The sequence below is a fragment of the Taudactylus pleione genome, unplaced genomic scaffold (genome assembly GCF_031769625.1).
Source record: "Taudactylus pleione unplaced genomic scaffold, aTauple2 ptg000080l, whole genome shotgun sequence".
NCBI classification, from domain to species: domain Eukaryota; kingdom Metazoa; phylum Chordata; class Amphibia; order Anura; family Myobatrachidae; genus Taudactylus; species Taudactylus pleione.
The window spans coordinates 564,381-591,312 of record NW_028284482.1 but is presented as its reverse complement, the minus strand read 5'-3'; the positions used below and the strand labels follow the sequence as shown (position 1 = coordinate 591,312).

General features: G+C 43.6%; 1 protein-coding gene across 1 annotated transcript in view; it reads left to right on the top strand.

Moving 5' to 3' along the window:
• Positions 1-26,932, top strand: part of MRTFA (myocardin related transcription factor A) — a 160,756-nt gene that overhangs the window by 19,577 nt on the left and 114,247 nt on the right. The window contains exon 4 of the mRNA XM_088467999.1: positions 21,619-21,684. Within this exon, the coding sequence (XP_088324125.1) occupies positions 21,619-21,684 (66 nt within the window). The remainder of the gene's footprint in view (positions 1-21,618; positions 21,685-26,932) is intronic.

Here is a 26,932-nt window from a genome sequence, read left to right as displayed (position 1 = left end):
GACACTTACCTACACGTACCTATAGCGCCTTCTCATCAACCTTATCTCTGGTTTGCTATACTGCAGAAACATTACCAATTCAGGCTCTGCCTTTTGGTCTTTCAACGGGGTCCTCTGGTCTTTCCCAAGATCATGGCAGTTATGGTGGCCTATCTTCGTAGTCAAGGAATCAGACTGCTCCAATATTTAGATGATCTCTTGCTGTTGGCCAGCTAACCAGAAATTCTTCACCGCCTTCTACAGATAACCATTTCTTTTCTACAAATGCACTGTTGGCCGATCAACTGGAAAAAGTCTTCCTTGACACCTTCTCAAAGAATGGTACAACTCTGAGCCCTCCTGGACTCTCAGGTTCAGAGAATCTTCGTAACAGAAAAAAATCACGGTATTACAGCACCGGGTGCACAGATTACTACACAGTCGCCGAGTGTCAATTCTCTCTGCAATGCAAACCCTGGGATCCATGGTGTCCACCTTCGATATGGTGGCATTTGCTTCGTTTCACTCCTGGGCCCTACAACGCCTGATGATCTCCAGATGGAATGGGCTGCCTCATCTGCTGAGATCCCAGATGATGAGCCTCTCTCCATAGATCCACCTGTCCCTAGCCTGGTGGCTTCAGACATCCCACTTGAGCAAGGGACGCCACTTTTGGACCCCGGACTGGGTACTCCTAACCACGGACGCAAGCCTCCGCAGGTGGTATGCGGTGACCGGCCAGCACTCCTTCCAGGGCTGCTGGACTCCAGCCGAGGCGGTCTTCCCAATTAACGTCCTAGAACTCCGAGCCATCTACGGGCAACAATGGCAGAAGTGTTCCGCATTCTCACATGGACGAAACGCCATCTCCGCAGTGTTCATCCCAGGATTTCTCAATTTGGAAGCGGATTTCCTCAGCCATCACTACATACACGAAGGAGAGTGGTTCTACATCCAGAAGTCTTTCAGTTACTGGTAGAATAATGGGGTCTACCAGATATGGATCTCATGGCCTCAAGACACAACCACAAACTTCCAGTGTATTGAGCCAGGACAAGGGACCCCAACGCGGCCTTCGTGAATGCATTATCTGTGAGATTGACCTTCCAGTTGGAGTCCCTCCAATTTCCCTTCTTCATCGAGTTATTCGGAAATTCAAACAGGAAGGGGGCACAGTCCTGTTGGTAGCTCCAGCTTGGCCCAGACGCTATTTGTACTCCGTCCTTCAAAGTCTCTCCATAGACGTTCCTCTTCAACTCCCTCTACGACCATACCTTCGGGGTCCTTGTCTACCTTCGGACCTGGCCCGCCTGTCTTTAACGGCTTGGCTCTTGAGACATCCCTCCTTAGGTCTAAGGGATTTTCTAACTCTGTGGTCCAGACCATGATCATAGCATGTAAACCGGCCTCTGCCAGGATTTATCACCGGGTATGGCATACATATTTCCAGTGGTGTTCCCCTAGAAACTATGACCCTCAGGTTTTTAAGGTTTATAGAATACTTGCCTTTTTTCAGGCTGGATTGGATCTTGGACTCCGTTTAGCATCTCTAAAAGTGCACGTCTCTGCTCTGTCCATCTGGTTCCAGCGCAGAATTGCTCCTCTACCGGATGTTCACACCTTCCCGTATACAACATTCCTTTGTCCCTCCTGTGGTTCTGTGGGATTTATCAGTGGTTCTCTACTCACTTCAGGAACCTCCATTCGAAACCTTGAAATCAGTGGATGTCAAGTGGCTCACTGCGAATACTTTTTCTTATGGCTATAGCATCTTCCCATAGGGTATCTGATCTAGCGGCGCTTTCAGGTCACTCCCCCTTTTTAATATTTCATCAATATTTTAGGGAAGGGGCCTGGACTGCACACCCTAGCTATTTCTAATGGGATATGCTACCTAGCTGAGACTTAACACTACAACATAGAAAAAAGAGAGAGACCAGATGCGCCATACAACCATAGTGTATGGCCCCCATAGTGTTAGGACTTACCCAATGAGGTTACCTTGACGTTGGTGGGTAAGCTCATAACTTTGGTCAGATTTATGCCAAAAACCTCAGATATGATGTATAATTATTAATGGTTGTATGGTGCATCTGGTCTCTTTATTTTTTTCTATGTTGTAATCTTTCATCAGGACAGGGCTGTTCTTAGAATGCGCTTCCTTCCCAAAGTGGTTTCTTGTTTCCACATTAACAAATTAACTGACTTTTTTTTTTTTTTTTTTCACAAGAGCCCCCAAAATTGTGTGTTTTTTTTTTTTTTTTTTATTAGAAAATTATGTAAATAGCTATTTAAACTTGATTCAATATATATATTTTACCAAAAATGTAAAATCACACTTAAATAGCTATTTATTATATAATATGATAATAATAAAATGTACCATTTCGTGGTTGTTTTGGAAAAATAGATACACGCACACACATATATACACATACATACATATAATATACACATATGTGTGTGTGTGTGTGTGTGTGTGTGTGTGTATATATTGACACTGTACTGAGTAGACACTGCCTGATCTCTGTTGCCAGCAGTGATTGGGCGCATGCCATGGGGCAGACAGCAGAGACTGCGCTAATATACCTGTGTGCTGACATTCGGTAGTGTGTACCCGGCGGAAGGGGAGTGGCAGGAACTTCAGCAGACGTGGCGGATGTTAGGAGCTGGGCTGCGGAAGGCAGCCACACTGGGAGGAGTGTGCCACTGGCTGGACATAGTGCTGCAGCCGCTGCAACTACGAGGCATCGCGGCTACTGCCTTTGAACGGGCCGGGAGGGGTGAAGCCAGCTTCCCGATCACTGCTGGCCACAGTGATCGGGACACGCGGCTGCTGCGGCTTCAGACACAGCTGTCTTTGCAGCCACGCTGGGAGGGGGATGATGCCGGGTAACCGATCACTGTGGCGAGCAGTGATCAGGACACAAAGGAGGGGGAGCCGATGGTGTAGAGGGACCAGGAGGTCCCTCTTATATAGGTGGCTGCGGGAAGATTAGCTTCCCGCAGCCGCCCAATAGGCATTTCTGACTGGTCGTATCAGATATGACCATGTCAGGTAAAACCCAGTCTGGGATGGTCTTCTCTGACACGACCATGCCAGGCAAGTGGTTAATGAGGAAATTGTGGTTCCGGCCTTTCAATCACCAGACCGCTTGGCAGGTGAGGCCTCTTTGGAAGTGGTCCGTTCTCTAAAGATCTTCGTGGACCACACTAGTTCCATCAGGAAATCCGACTCCCTCTTCATCTTATATGGATTCCATAAGGACGGATGGCCAGCTAACAAACACTATGGCCAGATGGATTTGCATGACTATCTCACAGGCTTACGCGCAGACTGGCCTTCCTGTGCCAGCTATAGTATCAGCTCACTCTACTCGCACTGTGGGTCCCTCGTGGGCAGCCCGGTATGGCGCCTCTGCTAAACAACTTTGAAAGGCGGCTACGTGGTCTTCTGTCCACACCTTTCTTAGGTTCTATGCCTTTGATATATTTGCCTCTCAGGATGCTTCCTTCGGGCGCAGGGTTCTCCTCTCAGCTCAGGAGTGTCCCCGCCCTTGAACAACTGCTTTTGGACATCCCATTGTCTCCCTGAGGAGCCCTATGGACCCTGAAGAAGAAAAGGATAGTTATGGTAAAACTTACCTTGGTTCCAAGTCCATAGGGTCAACAGGGCACACACCCTGACGCACCTGGCTTCTATGGGTTTCTTGTTTTGGTCACTTGTTTCCTTCTTTGTGTGAGAATGTGTACCAGTCTTCCTTCTCTCCTCTCCTGCACCTGCTTTGGGCTTGTTAACAAAACTGATTTGCCCTCAGGCTGTGGGCAGGGTATAGGGAGAAGGACCGGAGCATCCTGGGATTGAAAAGCTTTGCTGTTGGTGTCTCCAAGTCCCATCTACACCACATTGTCTCCCTTTTGAAGAAAGAGAGTTAACAAAGTAAGTTTTACCATAGCTCTCCTTTTCCAATTCTCTGGTGTATAATGGCTGTCTGCGTTGCACCAATCCAGCTGATGTTTCACATTGTGCATGGTGATCTGAGGCTTGTGTGAAACTCCTCGGCCATTGAAAACCTTCGAGGAAGCTCCTTGCCAGGGGCGTATCTATAATGGGTGCAGGGTGTGTAGGGAACACGGGCCCCCACACCGCACACCCTGCACCCATAATATTACTTTCCTTTCCGGAGTCCCACTTCGGCGAGGGGGGCCGGCGCTGTAAAACGACTGTAAAATGGCCGATGCGGCCATTCTCCCGTCGTTCGCTCAGTACAGGGAAAATGGCCGCCATGGCCATTTTCCCAGTGACCTGTGCATACATTATTAGTGTTCCCTCTAGCTCCGGTGGGAGGCAGGGCGCCGGAGCTAGAGAGGGCATGCTTGACCGAGAAGGGGGTGTGGTCATCGGAAAAGGGGGCGTGTCTATAAGACGCGTCACCTTTTCGTCACTCTTGGGGGCGTGCCCGGCACTTACGGACACGCCGGGCAGCCCCCAAGCCCTGCAGACAGGGAGAATAGATGCCGGGCGCATGCGCCCGGCGTCTATTCTCCGGCGGTGACCGGGTCACCGCATGTTTCTCCACCCGCGGGACACTGCGTCCCGCGGGTGAGAACGGCTCCCGCAGGCTGTGAGGGCAGGGCGCTTTTTGCCCTCCTCCTGGAGGGCAGGGTGCTTTTTGCACTCCAGAAGGAGGGCAGGGCGCCGCGCCCAGCTAAAACAGCCTAGCGGGAACACTACATTATAGACTCTGGGCACACTCTAGTGCCCAGAGTCTATAACTCCGGCTCTGGCTGCACACAGCTCAGTGCGTTGCCGGGCGGAGAGGAGGGGGCCCACACATGGACCCCCTCCTCTCTATAAACGCCCCTGCTCCTTGCTAACCGATATTGCCTTCAGAGGCTGTTTGGAACTTGGCAGTGAGTGTTGCAACATCAGACTAATAATTTGTGCTATGGCAGTCCCATTACACTTCAATTACTGCACCAGCAGTTGCCCAGAACAGCTTTAGCCGGGCTGAGATTTGACTGACTGATGTTTTTGGAATGGTTGACCCGCTGTGACAGTGCAGTCACTAAGCTCTTCTATTGCAAAAGTTTGAATATGGAGATTGCAATGGTGTATACTTGATGGTATTCACCTGTCTTGAAAAACAGTGGCTGAAATTACTCAACCTATATAAAAAGGGTGTCCACCTACTATGTAATGTATATCTATCATAACTGGTCGCGGTCAATATCCCGACTGCGGGGATTCAGACGGTCAGAATGCCGGTTCCAGAATCCCAACATCTGTCAGAATCCCAGCAGTGGCATCCTGACCAACTGAATCCCGAAGGTAAGTAGTGGGGTTCAGGGGAGGGTAAGGGTTAGTGTTAGCAGTTAGGCACTAAGGTTGGAGGGTTAGGTTTAGGGTGCGGGGAGGGGGAGGTTAGGTTTAGGCAGTGGGGAGGGAGGGTTAGGCTTAGAGTAGGAATATGGGGAGGGTTAGGATACTGACTGACAAGTGTCGTATCCATTCCCTGTCAGGGTGCTGGTGTCTGGGTTCTGACCGCTGTGATCCTGAGCACCGGCATCCCGTACCCATCCCTATCATAACATATTCCTGTTTGGTCTTTGGTAATTGTTTAAATGTACACTTTTCCTGACTGATTGTGTCTCCCTAGCAGCTCAATATTACTGGCTATATAAATATTTGTGCGAACAGGGCCGTAACTAGGGTGGTGCGACCTGTGCCATGGCACAGGGCACCGCAGGGCAGGGGGTGCTGTTTGGGCCTGTCAATTTTCTTTTTATTATCATTCTCACTTGTAGCTTCCTCTTATTTTATCCCCAGCATCTTGTGGCCTCCCCTATCTCTTCCCTGGCTCTTCCCCATGAGGCTATGCCCCTTTTTCGGGTGTGATATATCCCTATTTGAAATATAGGGGGGGCGCCAATGCTTCTGGCACAGGGCACCAAAAAGTCTAGTTACGGCTATGGTGAACATTCATATATCAATGAATATTAGATTTGTTGAATGCGAATAGCATTTTGTATTTCTGATTTTTATGTTGATTCAAACAGACCTGAATAATCATCTTGGAACTCTGCTGATATCTATCCACCAACACAACTGCTGGTAGTTGCACAAGCATGGTTTGCTCATGTCAGATGCACATTCATTTTTCTTAAGTATCAACTATATTGACCCTAACGATGGGTGTTGCTGGTTTGCTTGCTCTCCCACAACAGCAGCAGATGTAAAATACACCTTGTCTCTGATCCTCCCACTAGATGGATAACACATACATCCTGCTACAGTATAACAATGCTCAGTGTGCTGATCATAAAACTCACATTCTGTCTATCAAGTACAAATGTTGTTAGAACACGGAGGCCGGTGCTGTTACACACTTCCTCTTTAATCAACAGTTAGTCATCTGGCAGTAGTTTAATTCAAATTTGTAAATCTAAAAGGAAGCACTTGAAACAATGAATCTTGTGCAGCACAACTCAGTCATTGTTTCTTATGTCTGTTCTAAGTACCCTGTTTATATATAAATAGGCAAATGCCACTTGTATGTCGAAATACAAAAAGAAAGATAGGATAACTTGCGCTTCTCCCTAGCTGATGCTTTGTACCACCTCCCAAGAACACCAAATCTTGACAAATACACAAAACACATATATGGAGTGGTCCACAAGCGCTATTAGAAATTAGATCAGACGTCCCTTTCATTTTTCCTTTTTTAGAAGATCATATACGGATGTCCTGCAGCTTCCAAGGAAATTCAAAAAGAGACACTATCAGTTATATACAGGAGCCAGACTTCTAAAAACTTCAGAGAAACCTTTGGACTCACCCAGACAAAATAAAATGTGTTCATAAAAAGGTTTTTTGTCAGTCATATGCTACCTTACTTCTTATCTCTGTAAAACTACACTAGAATGGCACTCACCTAATATCACATAGGTCTGTACCCATAAAGGTATCTTTTTTGATTTCAAATATCCCAAAAGAACCAAAAGAAGGATCACTCCAACAGGTCCAAGCCAATCAATAACATTTATTTACAAAAATTAAAGTTCTTAAAAGTAATCTTCATTTAGAAAAAACAAGCATTAAAAACAAACATTAAAAAACTCAAATATTTTTTAGTAAACACTCCAGACCAGATGGTTTGTTCCAATTCAGACCACACCGAAAAAAAGTCCAAAACAGACCTTCCTCCAACATCAAATCCCGGGAAAAGAATGTTAGGGGAATATGGGTCAATTTGGACGGATGATCAAATCGGTATATTACCATACAGATGTAACTTTATCCTGGGGTGTCCCTTTAATTCACCTTGTTGTATTGTCCACTTATTCAGATGTTGTATGCAGGTTCAGTCGTCCTTTTTAGGTGTCCATATTTCCAGTCCTTCAGGCCTTAGTAGATCGGGTATCCTATAAAAGTCTTCAGTTGATATTGCAGTGATAGTTGCTTCTAGGTTGGTGCATTTGATATGCTGACAATGGGGTAGATGTATGAAGCCCAGAAGCGGTATAAGAGCACGTTATGTGCGCTGATACCGTTTTCCCCGATGTATGATCGCCGGTCTGGGCGGTAAATGACAGGGGCACTATGTGCTCCTGTCATTATCGGCGCTGCTATCTACAAGATAGCAGCGCTGATAGCCTGGGCTATGTACGAACGGTCAGATCGTCTGACCGTTCGGCCGGCTGTAGCTGTCGTTACCGACAGCTACAGTCTGGCGCTAGCCTATCCCCACAGCAGGGACAGCGCTGTCCCTGCTGCGGCGGCGGCTACCGGCTCCAGGGCTCCACGCGGGGATCTCGCGATACTTGCGAGATCCCGCGCATGCTCAGTGGAGCCGGCCGGGAAGAGACACAGCGCATCAGCACTATCCCCAGGTTACTCCTACCCTCTGAACCATCCCTTAAATTCGCTACATTTGAGGTTCAGGCTATATGCCTCTTCCTACCAGTACACCTGTGAGTAGCTGTCATTTACCGTCCCCCTGGCCCTCCCTTTAAGTTCCTTGACAACTTTGCTTCCTGGCTCACTCACTTTCTCTCCTCTGACCTCCCCTCCATTATCCTTGGTGACTTCAATATTCCCATTGATATCCCCACAGAATCCTCTGCCTCCAAACTCCTTACCCTCACATATTCATTTGATCTCTCCCGATGGACCTCCTCACCCTCACATGTGAGTTTTCACTCACCATTGTAATATTTCTAATTATTCCAAATCCCCATTCCCCCTCTCTGATCATCACCTTCTGTCTTTTAACCTATCTCTCTCTCCCTCCTCTCCTCTACCTCCAAAGGCCACCATCACTAAGCGTAACATTGAGGCTATCAATGCTCTTTCTTTATCTTCCCTGCTTGACTCGCTTTCCTCTCCCTCCCTCTCTCGCCCTCCCTCTCGCCCCTGTATCTGGAGAGGAAGTCATTGCTCTCATCCGGACCTCCCCCCTTGACCCTATCCCTTCACATCTCCTCTGCTACCTCTCTCCTTGTGCCTGTTCCCATCTTGCCCACCTCCTCAATCTCTCCCTCTCATCTGGCACTGTCCCTTCTGCATTCAAACATGCAATAGTCTCCCCCATTCTTAAAAAACCTATCCTTGATCCTAACACTCTTTCCAACTACCATCCCATCTCTCTCCTCCTGTTTGACTCCAAGCTCCTTGAGCGTGTTGTTTACAACCGCCTTACCACCTTTCTTTCCTCCCACTCCCTCCTTGATCCTTTTCAGTCTGGCTTCCGTTCTCTCCACTCCACTGAATCTGCCCTCACAAAAGTCAGCAATGACTTCCTTGCTGCCAAATCCAAGGGCCACTACTCTCTACTCATTCTCCTTGACCTCTCTGCTGCCTTCGACGCTGTTGACCACCCTCTCCTGCTGCAAATCCTTCACTCCCTTGGTTTACGTGACACTGCTCTTTCCTGGCTGTCTTCCTACCTCTCAGACCGGTGCTTCTCTGTCTCTTCTCATGACTCCTCTTCCCCTTATTACAGCCTCTTACAGTAGGTGTTCCCCAAGGTTCCGTTCTTGGACCTCTGCTATTCTCCCTCTATACGTCCTCTCTAGGTGAACTCATCAGCTCTTTTGACCTCCATTATCATCTCTATGCTAATGGTACTCAGATCTACCTTTCCTCCCTTGTCCTCTCCCCCTCTCTCCTCACTCGTATCGCCAACTCTCTCTCTGCTATTTCTTCCTGGATGTCCCAGTGATTTCTTAAACTTAATACGTCTAAGACTGAGCTGATCATTTTCCCACCCACCAACATAACCTCACTTCCCACTATTTCTTTAACAATTGATGGCACAACTATCTCTTCTAGCCCCTAAGTGCGCTGTCTTGGAGTTATCCTGGACTCCTCCCTCTCCTACAAACCACATATCCAGAGCCTCTTACAGTCCTGTCATTTCCATCTCAAAAATATTTCCAAGATTAGACCCTTTCTCACCCAGGATACCACCATAACCCTCTTACACTCACTGGTCATATCCAGATTGGACTACTGTAACCTCCTCCTATCTGGCCTCCCCAACTCCCATCTCTCCTCTCCAGTCTGTCCTCAATGCTGCTGCTCGACTCATCTTCCTCTCCAAACGCTCTACATCTGCCTCCCCTCTCCTACAAGCCCTACACTGGCTCCCCTTCCCTTTTAGAACCCAATTCAAGATTCTTACACTTGCTTACAAAGCCCTCACCCATTCCTCTCCCATTTACATCTGACCTCATCTCCCTCCAGTCTCCTGTCCGCCCCCTTCGCTCAACTAATGCACGCCGCCTCTCATGCCAACTGATTACATCCTCCCACTCCAGCCTCCAAGATTTTGCCCGTGCTGCTCCCGACCTTTGGAACTCTCTCCCTCTCTCTATCAGACTCTCCTCCTCTTTACAATCCTTCAAACGGGCTCTCAAGACCCACTACTTCATGAAAGCCTTCCAGCTCCCATCCTAACTTGCTGCAACGTGCTCTTTCCTCCCTGTTTACACCATCTGTGTCACACTTGTCTGCCCCTCCCCTTTAGAATGTAAGCTCTTACGAGCAGGGCCTCTACCCTCTTGTGCTTCTCCTTACTTTACTTTCACCTACTTCTTACTCCCCACCAGGGCACCTAACACTTGGTTGCTAACGCTCTGTTGCATATCTAGGTGTTATGGTCACTTATGTATCAATGTATATTATCCATGTCCTTGTCCTATTTTGTACTGTAAGTCAGTTGTCAAATTATTTATGTACTTTGTAAGGCGCTGCGGAACACTTGTGGCGCCATATAAATAAAGGAGGATATGGTTTATAAACATTGCAGAAGGGGCCGTGCCTGATGAGAGGCTAAGATTGAGGAGGTGGGCAAGATGGGAACAGGCAGAAGAGAGGTAGCGGAAGAGATTGGATGGGATAGGGTCAAGGGGAGAGGTGGGAGGGCTGGATGAGGGTCATAGCTTCCTCTCCAGATTCAGAGGAGAAAGATGTCATGGTTGTTCAAATGGATGGATGAGGGCGGAGTGCTGAGGGTCTGGTGGGATGCGAACTCCCCCTGACGTATGGAGGCAATTTTAGATGTACAAGTAGGTGGCAAAGTCAAGGGCAGAGAGTCAGAAGGGGAGGGGGTGGGCAGAGGAGGGAGTTGAAAGTGGTGAAGACACCGTGGTTTGAGGCCTCAGAGGAGATGAGGTTGTTAAAATAGGACTGTCTAGAGAAGGAAAGGACAGCACTGTTGAAACTGCCAGCATAGAAGGTAATGGTCCTGTGACTGCCATTAACAAAGGTACCCTGTCATCACTCACCGCTTTTTGATCTGAAGAAATTAGGACCTGCTCCGTGTCCGTGGCATGGTGCAGGAGCCCTCCATCAAATATACCCGGGCTCTCATCTACCTCACATACTTCTCGGCTGCTGCCGGGATCACTGCCATCAGGTGCTACGGAAGATACACAGCCTCTTCTATACATGCAACAAACTGCAGCTGCAACATAGAGGAGTGATACCAGCTATCCCAGGGCACATTCCCTGCTACTTACTGTGCTCACTGTGAGCCTATATTTATATGGGACTTTGAATGGTTGAGAAGTCTGGATACGGAGGTTACATAAAGCAGTGAGATCCACTCTATTCTCAACTTCATAACTATATTTGCAATATTTATTATCAATATAGTGTATCTAATATTTGATTCAACAACAACTTTGGAAGATACTTATTGCTCTGGGATGCATTGCCAATATTGAAAGTGGCTCTCATAGGAGAACTTTGATTTTCACTCACGGATGCATCTGTAATTTAGCATACTGCACAGACTGCTCTTTACTCTGCTGACTTCGGAAAAAGGTAGCAACATTGCTACATTTTATCACTACACTGCTACTATTTTATTATACTTTATTATATTTTTGTTATTTTGTCTTATTTCATATGTAACGATGACTGCAATAATTTGTATTTAAACGTAACTCATTTGAATATCTTCTATTGCACAAACAAGACACCCAAGCGGTTCTCTTTCCTCCTCTATAAATTTGTAATGGAGGAAGTCTGCATTCGAGCGTGATTTCCTCCACTGTCGCACGGCGGTACATGAACACTTTTTTGCAGATATCTGGTGCATTTAGAATGAGAGGTGTGGATCTGCGACGGTGAGTAGTGATTGCCGGATCAACTAGGGTCAAGAGCAGAAGTAAGGGAGGTATTGTATAAGGAAGTGGTTTGTTCAGGGCAGGGGAGAGTAGTAACTTGAGCAGGGAGGATAAGAATATGGTGGTGTTAGCCTCAATATTACGCTTTGTGATGGTAGCCTTAGGAGGCAGAGGTGGAAAAGGAGAAAGGGATAAATTAAAAGAGAAAGTAATGGTCTGAGAGGGGCAATGGGGAATTGGTAGATGAAGATCATATCAAGTAAGTGTCCACTCACATGGGAAGCTGAGGAGGTCCATTAGGAGAGACCAAATGATGATGTGTAAGGGTAAGGAATTTAGAGGCAGAGGTTTCTCTGGAGACATCGATAGGGAGATTGAAGTTACCCAAGATGAGGGTGGGAAGGTCTAAGGAGAGGAAGTGGGGGAGCCAGGAAGCAAAGTTGTCAGGGAATTTAGAAGTAGTGCCGGGGGGACGATAAATGACAGCTACTCGAAGGTGAACAGTTTGGAAGAGGCATATTACATGAACCTCGAATGTAGAGAATGTGAAGCATGGTTCCAAGGGTATGAGCTGGAAGGAGTAACTGGAGGATAGAAGGGACACCATGGCGACCTCTGGACCAGGCTGTGCGAGAGAACGTGAGGCTCCCAGAGGAGAAAGCTACGGGGAGAAGTGTTGTCTGAGAATGAGATCCAGGTTTCAGTGATGGCTAAGAGATAGAGGGAGTTGGAGATGAAGAGGTCATGGATGGTGACCAGTTTTTTTTTAGGCAGATCTTGCATTCCAGAGGGTACAGGAGTGGAGGACTGAGGTTGTGGGAGAAATGTGGATGAGGCTATCATGCTGCTGTAGCGTGGAGGTGAGATTAAGTTAAAAGAAATAGATGGGAGAGTGAGGTGATGTGGGGGGCTCCCTGGCTAGGAAGGAAAACTGCACGTGTTGGGTAGGCAAGTTTGGTGTGAAGTGGATGGAGGTGAGGAGGGAAGGGATGGAGCAGGTGTTAATGGTGGGGTAGCAGGACCATTGTGGTGAAGTGAATGAAAATGGTATAATGGGGGAAGTGGGGGTGGGAAGCAGAGGGAGGGGTGGAAGGCAGACAGAGGAGGGGAGAGATGGGGAGGATAGAGGTGGGAGCGGGGTAGAATAAAGGATAATGTTGATACTGATTGGGGATTTGAAGAATACAGGTCATCCATGTGCCAGCTGAATATTTAAATAAATTACAGGTTTTTATTAGAGATGTGCGCCGACCCCCGTGCTTTGGTTTTGGATCTGGATCTCCCCCAGTTTTGGATCTGGATTGGTTTTGCAAAAACCTCACCTCCGTGTTTTGTGTTTGTGTTTTGGATCTGGATTTTTTTCTTAAAAAAAAAACAGCTAAACTCACATAAAATGGGCCTTTTTTGTTCCTACAGTCTTAATAACCTCAACAAAAAATTTTTCCACTCATTTCCAGTCAATTATGACCACCTCACAGCTCACCATATTGATTTTTTCATCTAGTTATAGGGCCAAAAGGTTGCATCCAGCTTGCTGGATCAAAACTGATTGATATAATTATTAATAAAGTTGAGGACTGTGCAAAGATGATGATGATTGGGATACCCTTAAGGATTGAAGAGTTGATAGTTGGTGCAGCCCCTGGCTGTAAAATTTGATAAATTAATTAAAAAACAATTAATTGGTGCAGCCCTGGGCTGAATAATTAATAATTTAATTAAAAAAGTAAAAAACAATTCATTGGGTGCAGCCCCTGGCTGTAAAATTGATAATAAATTAATTTAAAAATAAATCATTGATTCCTAAGCCAACCATAACATTAATTTAAAATGTCAGGCAGCAATGCCCCAATCAGCACATAATGGAATGGAAAAAGGTGCAAGATGGAATAGTCATTGGGCCCTCCGACCCACCCTTATGTTGTATACGCAACAGGACAGTTTAACATACCAATCATTTCAGCGACAAGGACTGCCAATTGTGGCTGAAATTATTGGTTTGTTTGCACCCCATAAAGCAAGTTGCCAATATGCATTGGATATGGAAATGAAAATGATCCCATACACAAACTGAATTTACATTACAAGTTGTCGTCGTCCTCGTCATCCCCCATCAGTGTGTACATCCTCCTCTTCACACAATATTAATTAGTTCCCGCTGGATTCCACCATAGGCGCCTCTAATTTTTTTATGTAATTGTTGGTAGATGGCTTCCTCGTGGAATTTGTAATTCATTTTAATGAACATCATCTTTTCCACATTTTGAGGAAGTAACCTCCTACGCCGATCACTGACAAGGTTACCAGCTGCACTGAAAACTCTTTCAGAGTACACACTTGAGGGTGGGCAACTTTAGCAATGCAAAGCCAGTTTGTGTATGGGCCTCCAAATTGCCTCTTTTTCCTGCCAGTACTGAAAGGGACTGTCTGACATTCCTATTAGGATGTTATATCTGAAATAGTCCTCCACCATTCTGTGAATGGAGACCGTATCACACATAGTCACGGTAGAAGACCTGTCACTAGTAGGCAGTTCTCTCAGGCACGACCAGATGTCATTTTTTGGTGAACGATCTGCATGACCAGCAGGCATTCTGTAAGGAAAATTGACTCTCTTCCTGGCAGCTGCAGAAACTGAAGGAGGAGATGATGGCGTTTCCCGTGCGGCTGCAGCTGACAATTTTTTTTACCAACATCTGTTTGCACAGTTTTAGATTTTTGTCTGTTGGAAAAAAACTCACAAGGTAGGACTTAAACCTAGGATCCAGAATGGTCGCCAAAATATATTTTTCAGATTTCAATAGATTGACAACTCTTGGATCCTGGTGAAGTGAATCAAGGGCTTGATCCACCAGTCCGACATACTTTGTGCAATCGCTCCGTTTCACCTCCTCCTTCAGTTTCTCCAGCTGTTTTTGCAAAAGTCTGATGAGGGGAATGACCTGACTCAAGCTGGCAGTGTCTGAACTAACTTCACGTGTGGAAAGTTCAAAGGGTTTGAGAACCTTGCACAACACGGAAATTATTCTCCACTGCGCTTGAGTAAGGTGCATTCCCCCACAACGGCCTATGTCATAGTCCGTTGTATAGGCCTGGATGGCCTTTTGCTGTTCCTCCATCCGCTGAAGCATATAGAGGGTAGAATGCCACCGAGTTACTACCTCTTGCTTCAGCTAATGGAAGGGCAAATTTAACAGCACCTGCTGGTCATGTAATCTTCGACAAGTGGTCGCAAAATGTCTAAAATGTCTGGATATTTTGCGGGCCACCGAGAGCATATTCTTCAAGACCGTGTCAGTTTTTAAAAAACGTTGCACCACCAAATTAATTGTGTGAGCAAAACATGGGATGTGTTGAAATTCGCCCAGATGTAATGCTCTCACAATATTTGTGGCATTGTCCGAAATCACAAATCCAGAGGAGAGTCCAAGTGGGGTAAGCCATTTAGCAATGATTTCCCTGAGTTTTTCTAAGAGGTTTTCAGCGGTATGCCTCTTAGTGAAACCAGTTATACAAAGAGTAGCCTGCTTCTGTATCAGCTGTCTTTTAGTAGATGCTGCTGCTGCTGCTATTGTAGGCAATACACCTACCCAGTGGGCTGTCAGTCATGTAATCCTTAGTTTGCCCTGTCCCACTTGTCCACATATCAGTGGTACAACGGCATATCTGCGGACATTAATAAGGTTTTTTTTAATGTACTTGTACAGATTTGGAATTGCTCTTCTAGCGAAATGGAATCTAGAAGGGATCTGGTAGCGAGGACACAGGACCTGAATTAACTGTTGAAAACCCACTGCAGTAATGGCGGATACTGGAAGCACATATAATACCAGCATAGCTGTTCTGGCGTCAGTAATCCGCTGTGCAACTGTGTGATTGCTGTCATACTTGTTCGCCCTTGCAAACGATTGTTTGACAGTTCATTGTGTTTTGGAGGATACGCTAGAAGTAGTCTTCCTCCCGATCCCCTTCTGGGATGAAGATCCACTGACAGTAACAGCTGCAGCAACAGGCGTAGTCATCAAGGATCCTTCTGAGGAATCACTGATAGGAGAGGAGTCAATCGTGCTTCGAATACCAACAATGGATGCAGGGCTACTCCCGATTACGAATGAGGATGTTGATGATGCAGGTGTTGGAGATTGAATGCGCTTGGATCTCACAGAGAGCGAGCAGGTAGGTGACACTAGACTTGTTACGTTTTGAATTTTGGAATTTAGCGACGTACACTTTGATATTTGAATGCGCTCCAAGTGACTTAACAAGGAGGAGGTTCCTAGGTGGTTTATGTCCCTCTCTCTACTCACTCTTGCATGGCAACAGTCACATATGGCTTGACAACTGATCGGGGTGGAAATAATTCCACACGTGAGAAGTGGATTTTTTGTCTTTTGTCCCGGCATGACAACAATGGGCTTTGGCTTTTTCAATCCATGGGCAACAGCTGTTGCCTTACTTACACAAAGGACATCCTCGGCATCAACATCCTCATCACCAACATCTTCATCATCAACCTCCTCATCATCCTTAGCGCCTTCAACTACCACTATCCTCCTCCATGTGCAATTCCACAGAAGCATCCTTAATAACTACATCTGCAAGATGTTGACTGCCCTTCCCCACATTTACAGAGGGCACACAAATGTTGGAGCTTGGAGGATCCTTCAGTACACTAGTATTTAGGTCTGGCTCACACATGGCAACCGCGGACACACTTGCACTCTCCTCGGGGATTTGTGATTTCGATTTCTCAGGGCACACAGTTGTTTTTTCCGAAGGGCTATCAGAATCAGTAGTCTTCCTAAAGAAAGTCCAGGGCCTTATCCTTTCCTTGCCACTTCGTGTAGTGAAGGGCAATGTTTTGTTTATCTAAAGGCAACTTGCCTTTTGATTATTTTTTTCTTTACTTCTGTAATGGGTTCGGATCTCTTAGATCCGAACCAGCTCATCTCTAGTTTTTATATATGGGGAAGCAAATTCACTTTTACAGATAGGATTTGACAATAAGTTAATCTTCTGAAAAATAAGTTGTGAATAAAATGTAACTTTCAGAAATATGAAAGGGAAGTTTTTTTTTTTTTTTTTTTTTTTTAAATATAACAACCCTAATGTGTTGTTTAGGTATGTCTGATATTCCTTGGCTTACTGGGTCCCAGTTTGCACGTCGTATGTGCAAAGTTGTTTAAACTAGACAGAATTAATATTTTGTTACCTGGTGGAAGTGTAGCATACAGTATATACCAAAGCAAAAGCCTGATTATGGCTATCATTTAAACTTGAACTGTTCTGTATTGAGCAGCTTGCTACTTTAATGATATGCTCAGTATATTACATATGAATAAAAGTTTGAATAGGAAATAACTAAAGTTTAACATTAGTGGAGATATGGGTGTGGTATCATTGGTCGACAGTCATCGTATCGACGTTAATTAAGTCGCCAAGATGTAGATTCATTCAAAGTAAAGGCTTTACTTTAATTAACAATTGATCAAACATTTTCTAAAACCGCATTATCATCATATTCAGTTTATATAAGTTTTTTAAAAATTGTGCGTGAGTGTGGGGCGAGAGAAATAGAGAGGTGCACACCAAATGGCAGCCATCTTGTAGTCTAGAGGCCATTGTTTTATTTAAAAGCTTTCTGCATTTCACAATTGTTTATTAGCATGTATACCCTCTTTAGAATACAGGGCCGGACACTCTGAATCAGGGCCCTCCTACCTAAACTTGGAGCGGCCTCTTGGATGCTCGCATAGCTGTAGGTTACCACCCACAGCTTATGCGAGCGTCCATGATGATGGTCGCGATGGTCAAGACCATCGCGACCATCGGACTTGCGACGAGACCCTGCGGTAGGGTCTCGGTGACCGCAAGCCCTGGAGTGATTTTGGCTCTATCAGAGCCAAAATCACTCCCACTGACATCAGTAGTGATGTCAGTGGGGCCGGACCCAGACGGTAGGCGTTCCCATGGGAACGCCTCCGTCTGGCAGCCACGCCCCTGGCACGCCCACCAAAGGGGGCGTGCTGTCAATCAACATCGACAGCACTCCCCCTTTGGTGCGAGACCTGGAGCGAAGGCTTCCCCGTCGCTCCCCGGGTCTCGCGCATGCGCACTAGGGCACCATCGACCCGCTTGCGAGCGCTCAGCATCAGGCACACAGTCTCCATAGATCACACATATGATGGTAATCTTATTAGGACTACATTTGGAACCATCCCTAAAACATACTTGCATATATACAGCTAGAAATTTACCAAGCCCTATATTCAGACCTGAAGGCTGAGCACATGGAGGGAACTGCATGACTGAATATCTCCCTTAATATATAAACTACAAATCATTGTATAATACATAAGATGACAACATGGCAATTTCACTATCCTCTTTACATTTAACTATTCCATCTCCATCAAAGAAATCTACAGTTAAACACCAATACACAAATCTATTAACCAAAATCACCATCGTGATCACAAACACTGCTACAGCTAATTAATACTGTATTTAACACCATATACTTCATGGTGCTTATATTACACAAACTGCCAAGAACTAAATCTTACACAAACTACCACAGAACTAAATTGCGGGATGTAGGTGAGATCCTGGCAGTCTGGATGCCGTCACACTGGATTCTGACCGCCGGGATCCTGGGCGCCGGCATTCCGTACCCAACCCATAAATCGCATAACTACAAAATAACCATCACAATTAAAGCCACCTGTTTCACACATTAAACATCCTAAACATATTATATCCTATTAAATTTATGTTCACTTAATCTGACAATGAGTTGTGTAACCAAATAAAGGGAGGAGGGGGGTAAGAGATGGGAAGGGGTAGCATGGAAAGTGAGAAATAATTCGCATGCTGTAAATGGTCATCTTTCATTGTGTGTGTTCAGCTCCAGAGTGTGAAAATGTCCTTTGTGTGAATAATGCTGGGTACACACTAGACAACCTGTGTACACTGGTGACAGCAGATGCAATGGAACAACATATCGTTTAGTCCGTACACATCACATGATCTTATGAACAACCGCACAATATGTCATTCCCCCGCTGCTTCCTGCTGCATCCAAATACAAGGGGGTCGTCAGTCAGATTTTCAGACTTAGCAGCCTGTAAGGTAGATCTGAAGATGCGACGGATGAATACACACTGGACGATTTGCAAATCGTTTGAAATATCGTCTAGTGTGTACCCAGATGGTATCGAAGAGTGACCCACGACAGGGAGGTAGGTGCTAGGGATACCCCATGCAGCAGGGTACGGCTAATTAGAGTATTTACCTGATCCCAGAAAGGACGGATGGAGGGACAAGTCCACCATGTGTGGGGAAAAAAGTGCCTTCCTCCCAGAACGTACTAGATGTCACAGGGAAAATAGTGTGGAGTCTAGTGGGTACCAAGTATCACCAGGTGTAGACTTTGTAGCAAATCTCTCCTAATTTCTACACTAATGGAGGCTTTGGCTGTACGTAATCCACTTCCCATTGTTCTCTCACTGTCTCTTGACAATGAACAATCTTCCAAGCTAACTCAGGTGGTTCACGAGGAGGAAGGGGGCTGCAAAAAGTTATAAATCTCTGAAAAGTTTCCCTTGCGACCAATCAAGAACAGACCTAAACGTTCAACTGAGGTAGGTGAGCGTAGCAAGGATAAATTGGTTTGAGATGGAGAAAGCAACTCATTTGAAGATATTGCTAGTGACATAAGAAGGGGAAGCTAAAGCGGTCCTGGAGGTCTGAACATGTGGATGGGGCAAATTTGCCTATGGTGTGAATGAAACCTTCAATTCCAAGATTACCCCACAAAGCTGCCACATTACTGTCACATCCCAGGGAAAAACAAGGGTGATCCCATAATGGGGTCAGACTAGAGATCATGGGTAATACAAAGTCTATCCTGTTCTGGAGGGTAAAGTTAATAGTTGGAACTGAGTAAGTTGACATTCTTGTATTGCCGTCCTCAAGTTCTAAAGTGATCTATAACATTCCAGTATATTACAAGACTTGTAGGAATTTCTATTTCGCTTTCCTCTAAACTAAATAAGAATAATACAATTTAGAGAAAAATACATTATAAAGAGAACTGCTATCCAAAAAACCCAATGTCCTGAAGGAATACATACACTATTTAACTGGTCATTGGTTATGAATGCCAACTACATGTTTTTGTTTGTTTTTTGCTGTTTTAAAACCGTAGATTATAAGGATGAAAATGTGGACTGTCGCCATGCTGTAGTAATTGTAGTAAGTATTCTTGTTAGTTTTGATCTAGTCACATGAGACGGGTCAGACGCAGATGCAACCATATCGTTTGAAGCAGAGACGTTATATGTATATTTATGCTGATACCGCTACAAAGCCCTTCCTTGGTGTAAATCTGTGTGTCCAAATGTGCAAGCACTGAGACGCCCATTGTCGGCACCTGTAGACGTTGAAATACCGCCTGGTGCGTCTTTAGACGTACCATCGGTCGCACCATCAAAGCTTGCATCAAGCCTATACCAGGTGCAATTCCTCCATCCAAGTGTGGCTTATTATGTGAGCAATTAAGCATCTTTATGTGCAACTGCTTTCAGCGACATCCCCTGCAAAACTTCTATAAGATGCAAAAAGTCTGCATGTTTGAGTCACCCCTTTACCTCCCAGTCACTGTCCTTGGGACATACGTGTGGTGTTACTCAGGTGCTTGTGCCCCTCTGTACAGTGCTGTGGAAAACCCGGCAGACATTTGAGTTTGAATTTCTGTATAGCATGCAACTCAAAGTATCTACAAATATAGAGGACAATACAGGCTGTTCAATTGTTTTTTTCGGTGCCGATAATAAATGCCCCGGACGGAGCAATTCAGTTGTTTTGAGCGCCCATTAATTATTATGCTTGCCGTACCCAAACGCACCAGGTTTAGCCGCGTAAAGTGGCTAAACCCGTCTAACGACCTCGTTAAAGCAACCAAGCTACTGTTTGGGAACCCAAAACAGACTCTTCGCACAGTTCTGCTCACAACCTCAGGAGGCTGCGGGGAGAAAACGCCTGATCGGAACAACAATTGAATTGCTCTGTTGGGTGCCCATTACTTAGAGCACCCAAAAAAACTATTGAATTCCTTCCAGTGAGTGAAATTGATGTGGTCTTATCCAGAATGTTTTCGTGTGTTTGGCCTGCAATCAGATTTTACCATTGTCATCACTAAAATGTTAGTCTGAAACTGCTGCAAAAGGTTCTAGAACACAGAAGCTGGAAAGCAAAGCTGTTCAACGCTAGCAATATTTTCTTCAACAATTGGCCCTAATATAATTTTATAAGATGATTGTATCATGTGTGTTTTGGCTTGAGGGATGATATCAGCACAGTTTCCAATAAATGTGAAACACTGAGTTTGTGATGTCAACAGCAGAAAGCTTGTAATTTTATTACGTGATGGCATTTGGGAAATCCTATGTGCTGGCTAGTGCATTTAAGTTATTAGACACAGCAGGGGATACCAAATCTGCATTGCAGAAAGTACTGGTTCAGACATCTCCTAACAAGTACTCCTATTCTCCTTGAATAGAAGTGTGTATGTGTGTGTGTAATAAATATATATATATATATTAGGGATGTGCAGGCTCGGTTCTACTCGGTTCCGTTCGGTTCTTTTTACCGAATCTTATTGGCTATCCAAAACTCGTGACAGCTGAAACCCAATAAGATCCGGTAAAAAGAACCGAACGGAACCGAGTAGAACCGAGCCTGCACATCCCTAATATATATATATAATATTTCACACATTATTGTTATCTTGCACTGCAACACCACACGCAACTTCCTGCATCACCCAAAGGGACGGAAGCTGCAACACTGCTGTCACCAATATCCACTTCTGCTATCTGAGAGGGTGGGGAAGTCATCGCTAGTAAAACCAGCTTGAGGATGGGAAAGGAGTCAGGTCCTAGAGGGTGAGAGGAGGACAATAGACTTGCACTAAGGATCCCTTTTTATCTATTCCTACAGTCTTGCAGCTCAAGCTCCAGCAGAGGAGGACACGAGAGGAGCTGGTGAATCAAGGAATAATGCCACGTGAGTCTATTTCATTATTTGTGGAAGGATCTACTAATTCTGTAAAATACACAACTTCCCTTTTTATGAAACATTTACATGCTAACAAAATGGTGTTGCACACTGGTAATCCTAAAGTGTGTGTGTGTGTTTTATTTTTTTACTTTTTTTTTTTTTTTACGTTTCCCTTCACATTTCCTGTACAAATGCTCAGAAGCACACTTTATGTTGTATGCATTTATTACTCTACTACAGATAACACAGGTAGTTAGGCTAATGTTAAATGAAAGATTGATGTGCTTTGGTTTTACTGCAACTCTTTAATGCTATCTTCAGGAATGGGCATCTTTTTAACATTACAGCTGCAGAATTATAGCTTGTAATATATGCAAATAGCTAGAAGTTCTAATCTTTTTACATCTAGAAACTGTTAAGTTGTATATATCTCCAATAGCCTCACGGGGATTGTTCTGTATTATGTCATGACCAAACTGTATAATATGGAGATTTTGCCTTGACAAAGCAACAGAGTATGCCTGGGAAGAACCAAAAAAAGTTTCCATAACAAAGGCAACCTTTAGCTTCTCATCTGCTCTCAAGAAAATGGATTTGGTAAGGAGGGGATACAATGGGTTATATAAAATTACAACCTAAGCACCACATATAGTGATATGTTTTTCCATATATATAATCTGCTTCATCACAAATAGCTCTATCATTGGGATGTTTACACAGTAAATTTTAACACACAAAAACAGCCACACAAGAGGTACTTTGGTGTGAAAAATGCTAGATGTTACCTTCCCAGTAATCCTAGCTGAGGAGATATTCTAATTTTCATATAGGTTCCTGTATACATACTCCCTTCAAAAACACCAGTTCCTGAAACAAGTTACTGCATTTACAATGACATACCAGGCATGCTGTATCAATAATAGGAATGCACCTTTACTTGTAGAACTCTCGTAACAAAATGTTATCAATGTAATTGTAACATAAAATACACATGATTTTTTTTTTTTTTTTACATTTAAACGATGGTTAAAACATAAACATAATAAATATGTGGGTTTAACATATATTTGAGGATGTTGGTAGATAATTATCTCTGGGTATATTATTCTAATATTGCCATCATCTGCCAATAATAAAGCAGTCATTGCCAACTGGTATTTTGTGCAACTACCAGTGTCCTATCACTATTGGAATGAGGGAAGACAATGGGAAGCGAGACACAACATTAAGTTAGTCACTGTCAAATCTTAAAATAGTTTATCCCTTCTCTACAGTTGTAGAAGAAGATTTTTGCTTTTGTGCTGCCTAGGTACTATAGAAGTTATCGACCAGTTTGGATTAGCTCTGTGCCTGGTGTTTTCCAATATCATCATTCTGTTTTTTTGGGAAACTGAGTCAGGATGGTCATTCACCATGATCTAGGACATATAGTGGCCTAGTGACCACAAGAAAAGACACTGGAACAAGTTTGATGCCGAAACTGCACTTACACTTGGGGGTTCAGAATTGCAAAACACTGAATATGTGCAGAATGTTGGGGTTGTCCTGGAATGATGGCTTGACACTTATCAGGTACAGGTTGAGTCTCCCATATCCAAAATGCTTGGGACCATGGATATTTTGGATAACGGAATATTTCGTATTTTGGAATATTTGCATATGATGAAATATCTTGGGAATGGGACCCCAATATACACACAATGCATTTGTGTTATATACACCTTATACACACAGCCTGCAGGTAATTTTATACAACAGTTTCAATATTTTGTGCCTTAGACAAAGTTTGTGTACATTGCACCATCAGAATTATCTCAGTCATGCCAAAATTATTCCGTATTTCGGAATATTTGGACATGGGAGAATCCCCATTCTTTAGTCTGAGGAAACTAGCCAGAATGAAGCACTTAATTCTCTCTGAAGATCTGCCTAAAGTCATATATGCATTTGTATCATCATGCTTAGACTACTGCAATGCCCTCTACCTGGGTCTCCCAGCAATAGAATTGCACTGCCTGCAGCTGGTACAAAATGCAACAGCCAGGCTATTAACCAACCAGCTCCATCCCAGTCACAGAACAACCATTCTCTCCTCCCTTCACTGGCTGCCTGTAAGATGGTGAATCTATATCAAGATTAGCTAACTGAAATTCAAAGCCCTACATAACGAGGATCCAAGGTGAAGCAGCATCTGATTACTTTGTGCCACGCTCGCCTACTGCGATCTGTAGTAGTACTATTATTTTAACAGTACCTAGAATGTCCCTCAATTCATTTGGTGGTCAAGCTTTTTAGCTTTCTGGCTCCAACTCTATGTAACTCAATTCCTCGGACTGATCGAGAGGCCTCCACTCTAGAATCTCTCAAAACAGGCTCAAGATTTACCTGTTTACTTAAGCATTTCACTAATGTCCCTTTAGTTCCTAAAAATAAACCCAAATGCTTAGTTCTCTACTCTGTTAGGCTTATTTTGCATCTTTTGTTTTTTAAATGCAAATAAGAGCCTATTATTCACTTCGCTAACTTACCATCCTCTGCTGGTACTTTGCCCCCTTGTAATTATCAGGAGAAAATGTAACATACAAATTGACTTAAAAATGTAATTACACTCACGTATATCATGGTAACTTCAATAGTTTGTATGCATACTAGACATTTCAAGGGCTGCAGAGTCTTGTAATCTAATACCCCTTTCCCACTGAGGGCCCTGGGAAAAGCTTGGGTTGTGATGGTCTTAATGGGTCAAGGTGGACCTATGGTTATGAGCTGGGATTTTCTTGTCTGACCTGGGTAACACTATGCAAAGTATAACCAAGTAACCTCATAGGTCAATAGGAGGCACCAGATAACATTTCACCTATATAGCAATGTGACAACCCTGTCCCGCAAGACAAATGTGGGTCTAGTGTGAAAGATGACGACCTGGGATTTTCCCAAGACCAAAGTGGGGTGTGAACAGATGCAACACTGGTTGAACTAGTGTTCAATGTCCCGTCTCAGCTATTCCTCATGCCTTTTTGTTCAGAGTTATAGCATATAATTACTTTTTTAGTAAATAAATTAGTGATAAGTTGACCTTTACTGAACTATGTATTATATAAAATAGTTTCACCCAAATAGTCATTCTAGCTAATACAATGTACTACTTGGCTCTTACCTTCCAAGATGTGAGCTCCGTGAAAGCATTTCTTTTTAATGCTTGCTCTTCAAGATTTCAGTAGTTATCAGGGTCTATTTTATATGTTTGGGAACTCTATTTTTTCCAAAGAACTTTTCTTGATGGAAACTTAAAACCTAGGGATTTTGAGTGCAACAGCTGATGTGGTAATCTGTGTTATGTTTTGATACTGAAATATATTTATATTACCTGTTCAGTTAAAGTTTAAAATGTTCAGTGGTTGTTCTCAAAAAATGATTAAATGTATTTAAGCAAAAAAAACAAGTTGACTTTAGATTACCACCCTTTTTGTCTATGATCACTTCATCATCCATCACAGCTCCTTCAGAAAAAACTCTGGGTATCCGGAGCTCAGACCTCTGGGAGTAGGAGAGTATTTTAAGTGACTGTTGTTTTGCATGTTTTAACAGTTTGGAAAGTAAAGGGAACTGGCAGAACTTGGTTCCACTCTGGAGAAATATTTCTACAAAACTTGTATACTTGTGTTTAGTTGCATTACTGTAATGATGCTGTTGCTGTCTGTAAAATGAACTATGACTATATCTGTTCCAACATAACGTGTCCTAAGCAAAAAGCACAGCCGTAAATACATATTACTAAAAAGCCTATACTTAGGAAATTGAACAAATAAGGAGATAACAGAACAATAATCTCACCATAATGTGTGCTTCATTTTCTAGCACCAATTCTAAACTAGTGTGTTATCTGAAAAAGGAATGAAAAGAAACTTTTTGGCACATAATTGTAATGGCCGTGACCAAGCTGCCCTAATATACTTCCCTTGTTCACCATCAATGTTTGATGTCGCAGTCAGTCTAGAGATGCAACATTACTTGTAGTACAAATTTCTAACAATCACACAAGTTGACAAAAAAAAATTATTTTTTATTCTATTGTAATAATTATAATTACATTAATTTCAGCCTGTGCTGCTTTTCACAGCATGAATTAGAAGACTTGATAATGTTATTTTAACATTTGCTGTTAATGAAGAGGAAGTATGTAAAATGGATGTATTTCATACTTCCCATTTTTGTTCAAAATACAGCAATCTGTAACTGTGATGAATTAAACACATAGTTAAATCATTGAAGTAACGTCCATTAGATATATTTGGCCCCTTTTCTCCAACTTTAGTCTACATTGTTTTGTAGGTTTTTATAGTGTCCACTTGTCTAGTTTGTTTCATAGAATGATCCGTGAGTAGCAGTGGATCAGCCTGTGAAAGTTTTATGACTATTTCTCTAATACTGTAAATAGATATTTCGGAAAGCTTGCAAGAAACCTTTGTATGCAAATATTACACTTACTGGCAATGTGGGTTCTCCACATGTATTAGCTGACTTTAAATTATTTAAAAAAATAAAAAAAGTTGGCAGATTTGTGCTATAACATTTTAAGATCTTAAACAATAGGTCATTTAGGCATATACATTTTTCAGTTGGCTATAAACAATATATTGTATTTAAAATACATTTTCAACCCATATTTTTGATTACTCCTAGTATGAAAATCCAGGCCATCTCTCTAAAGGTAGCGAACTCTCAGCAATTTTGCTCACCTAAGATAATTATCTACTTCACACTTTGGGTCTGTTATAAAGTTATGTGTAGCCTTGAATGTAACACAGTTGTGTCTGGATCAATCTTGAATCAATTATCATAATTAACTCCAAAATGGGTTTATCTAGGTCAGGGATTCCCAACCACGGTCCTCAAGGCACACTAACAGTCCAGGTTTTAAGGATAGCCATACTTGAGCACAGGTGACTTAATTAGTACCTCAGTTATTTTGATTTAACCATCTGTGCTTAAGTATGGATATCACTAAAACCAGGACTGTTGGTGTGCCTTGAGGACCGAGGTTGGGAATCACTGATCTAGGTGCACAACTTGCCTCTTTAAGATCCGTGTACACATACAAAAGGATGGGCACTAGCACATTAGGAACAAGAGGCTGCAAAATGTTGCTAAATTCAGACCTTTACTGATAAAGTAGGGTAAAAAAAAAATCCATGTAGGTATTTGATTGCCTCCCTTGGTCGTTCTGTCCTGCCGTACATTGTACTCCTTTCCT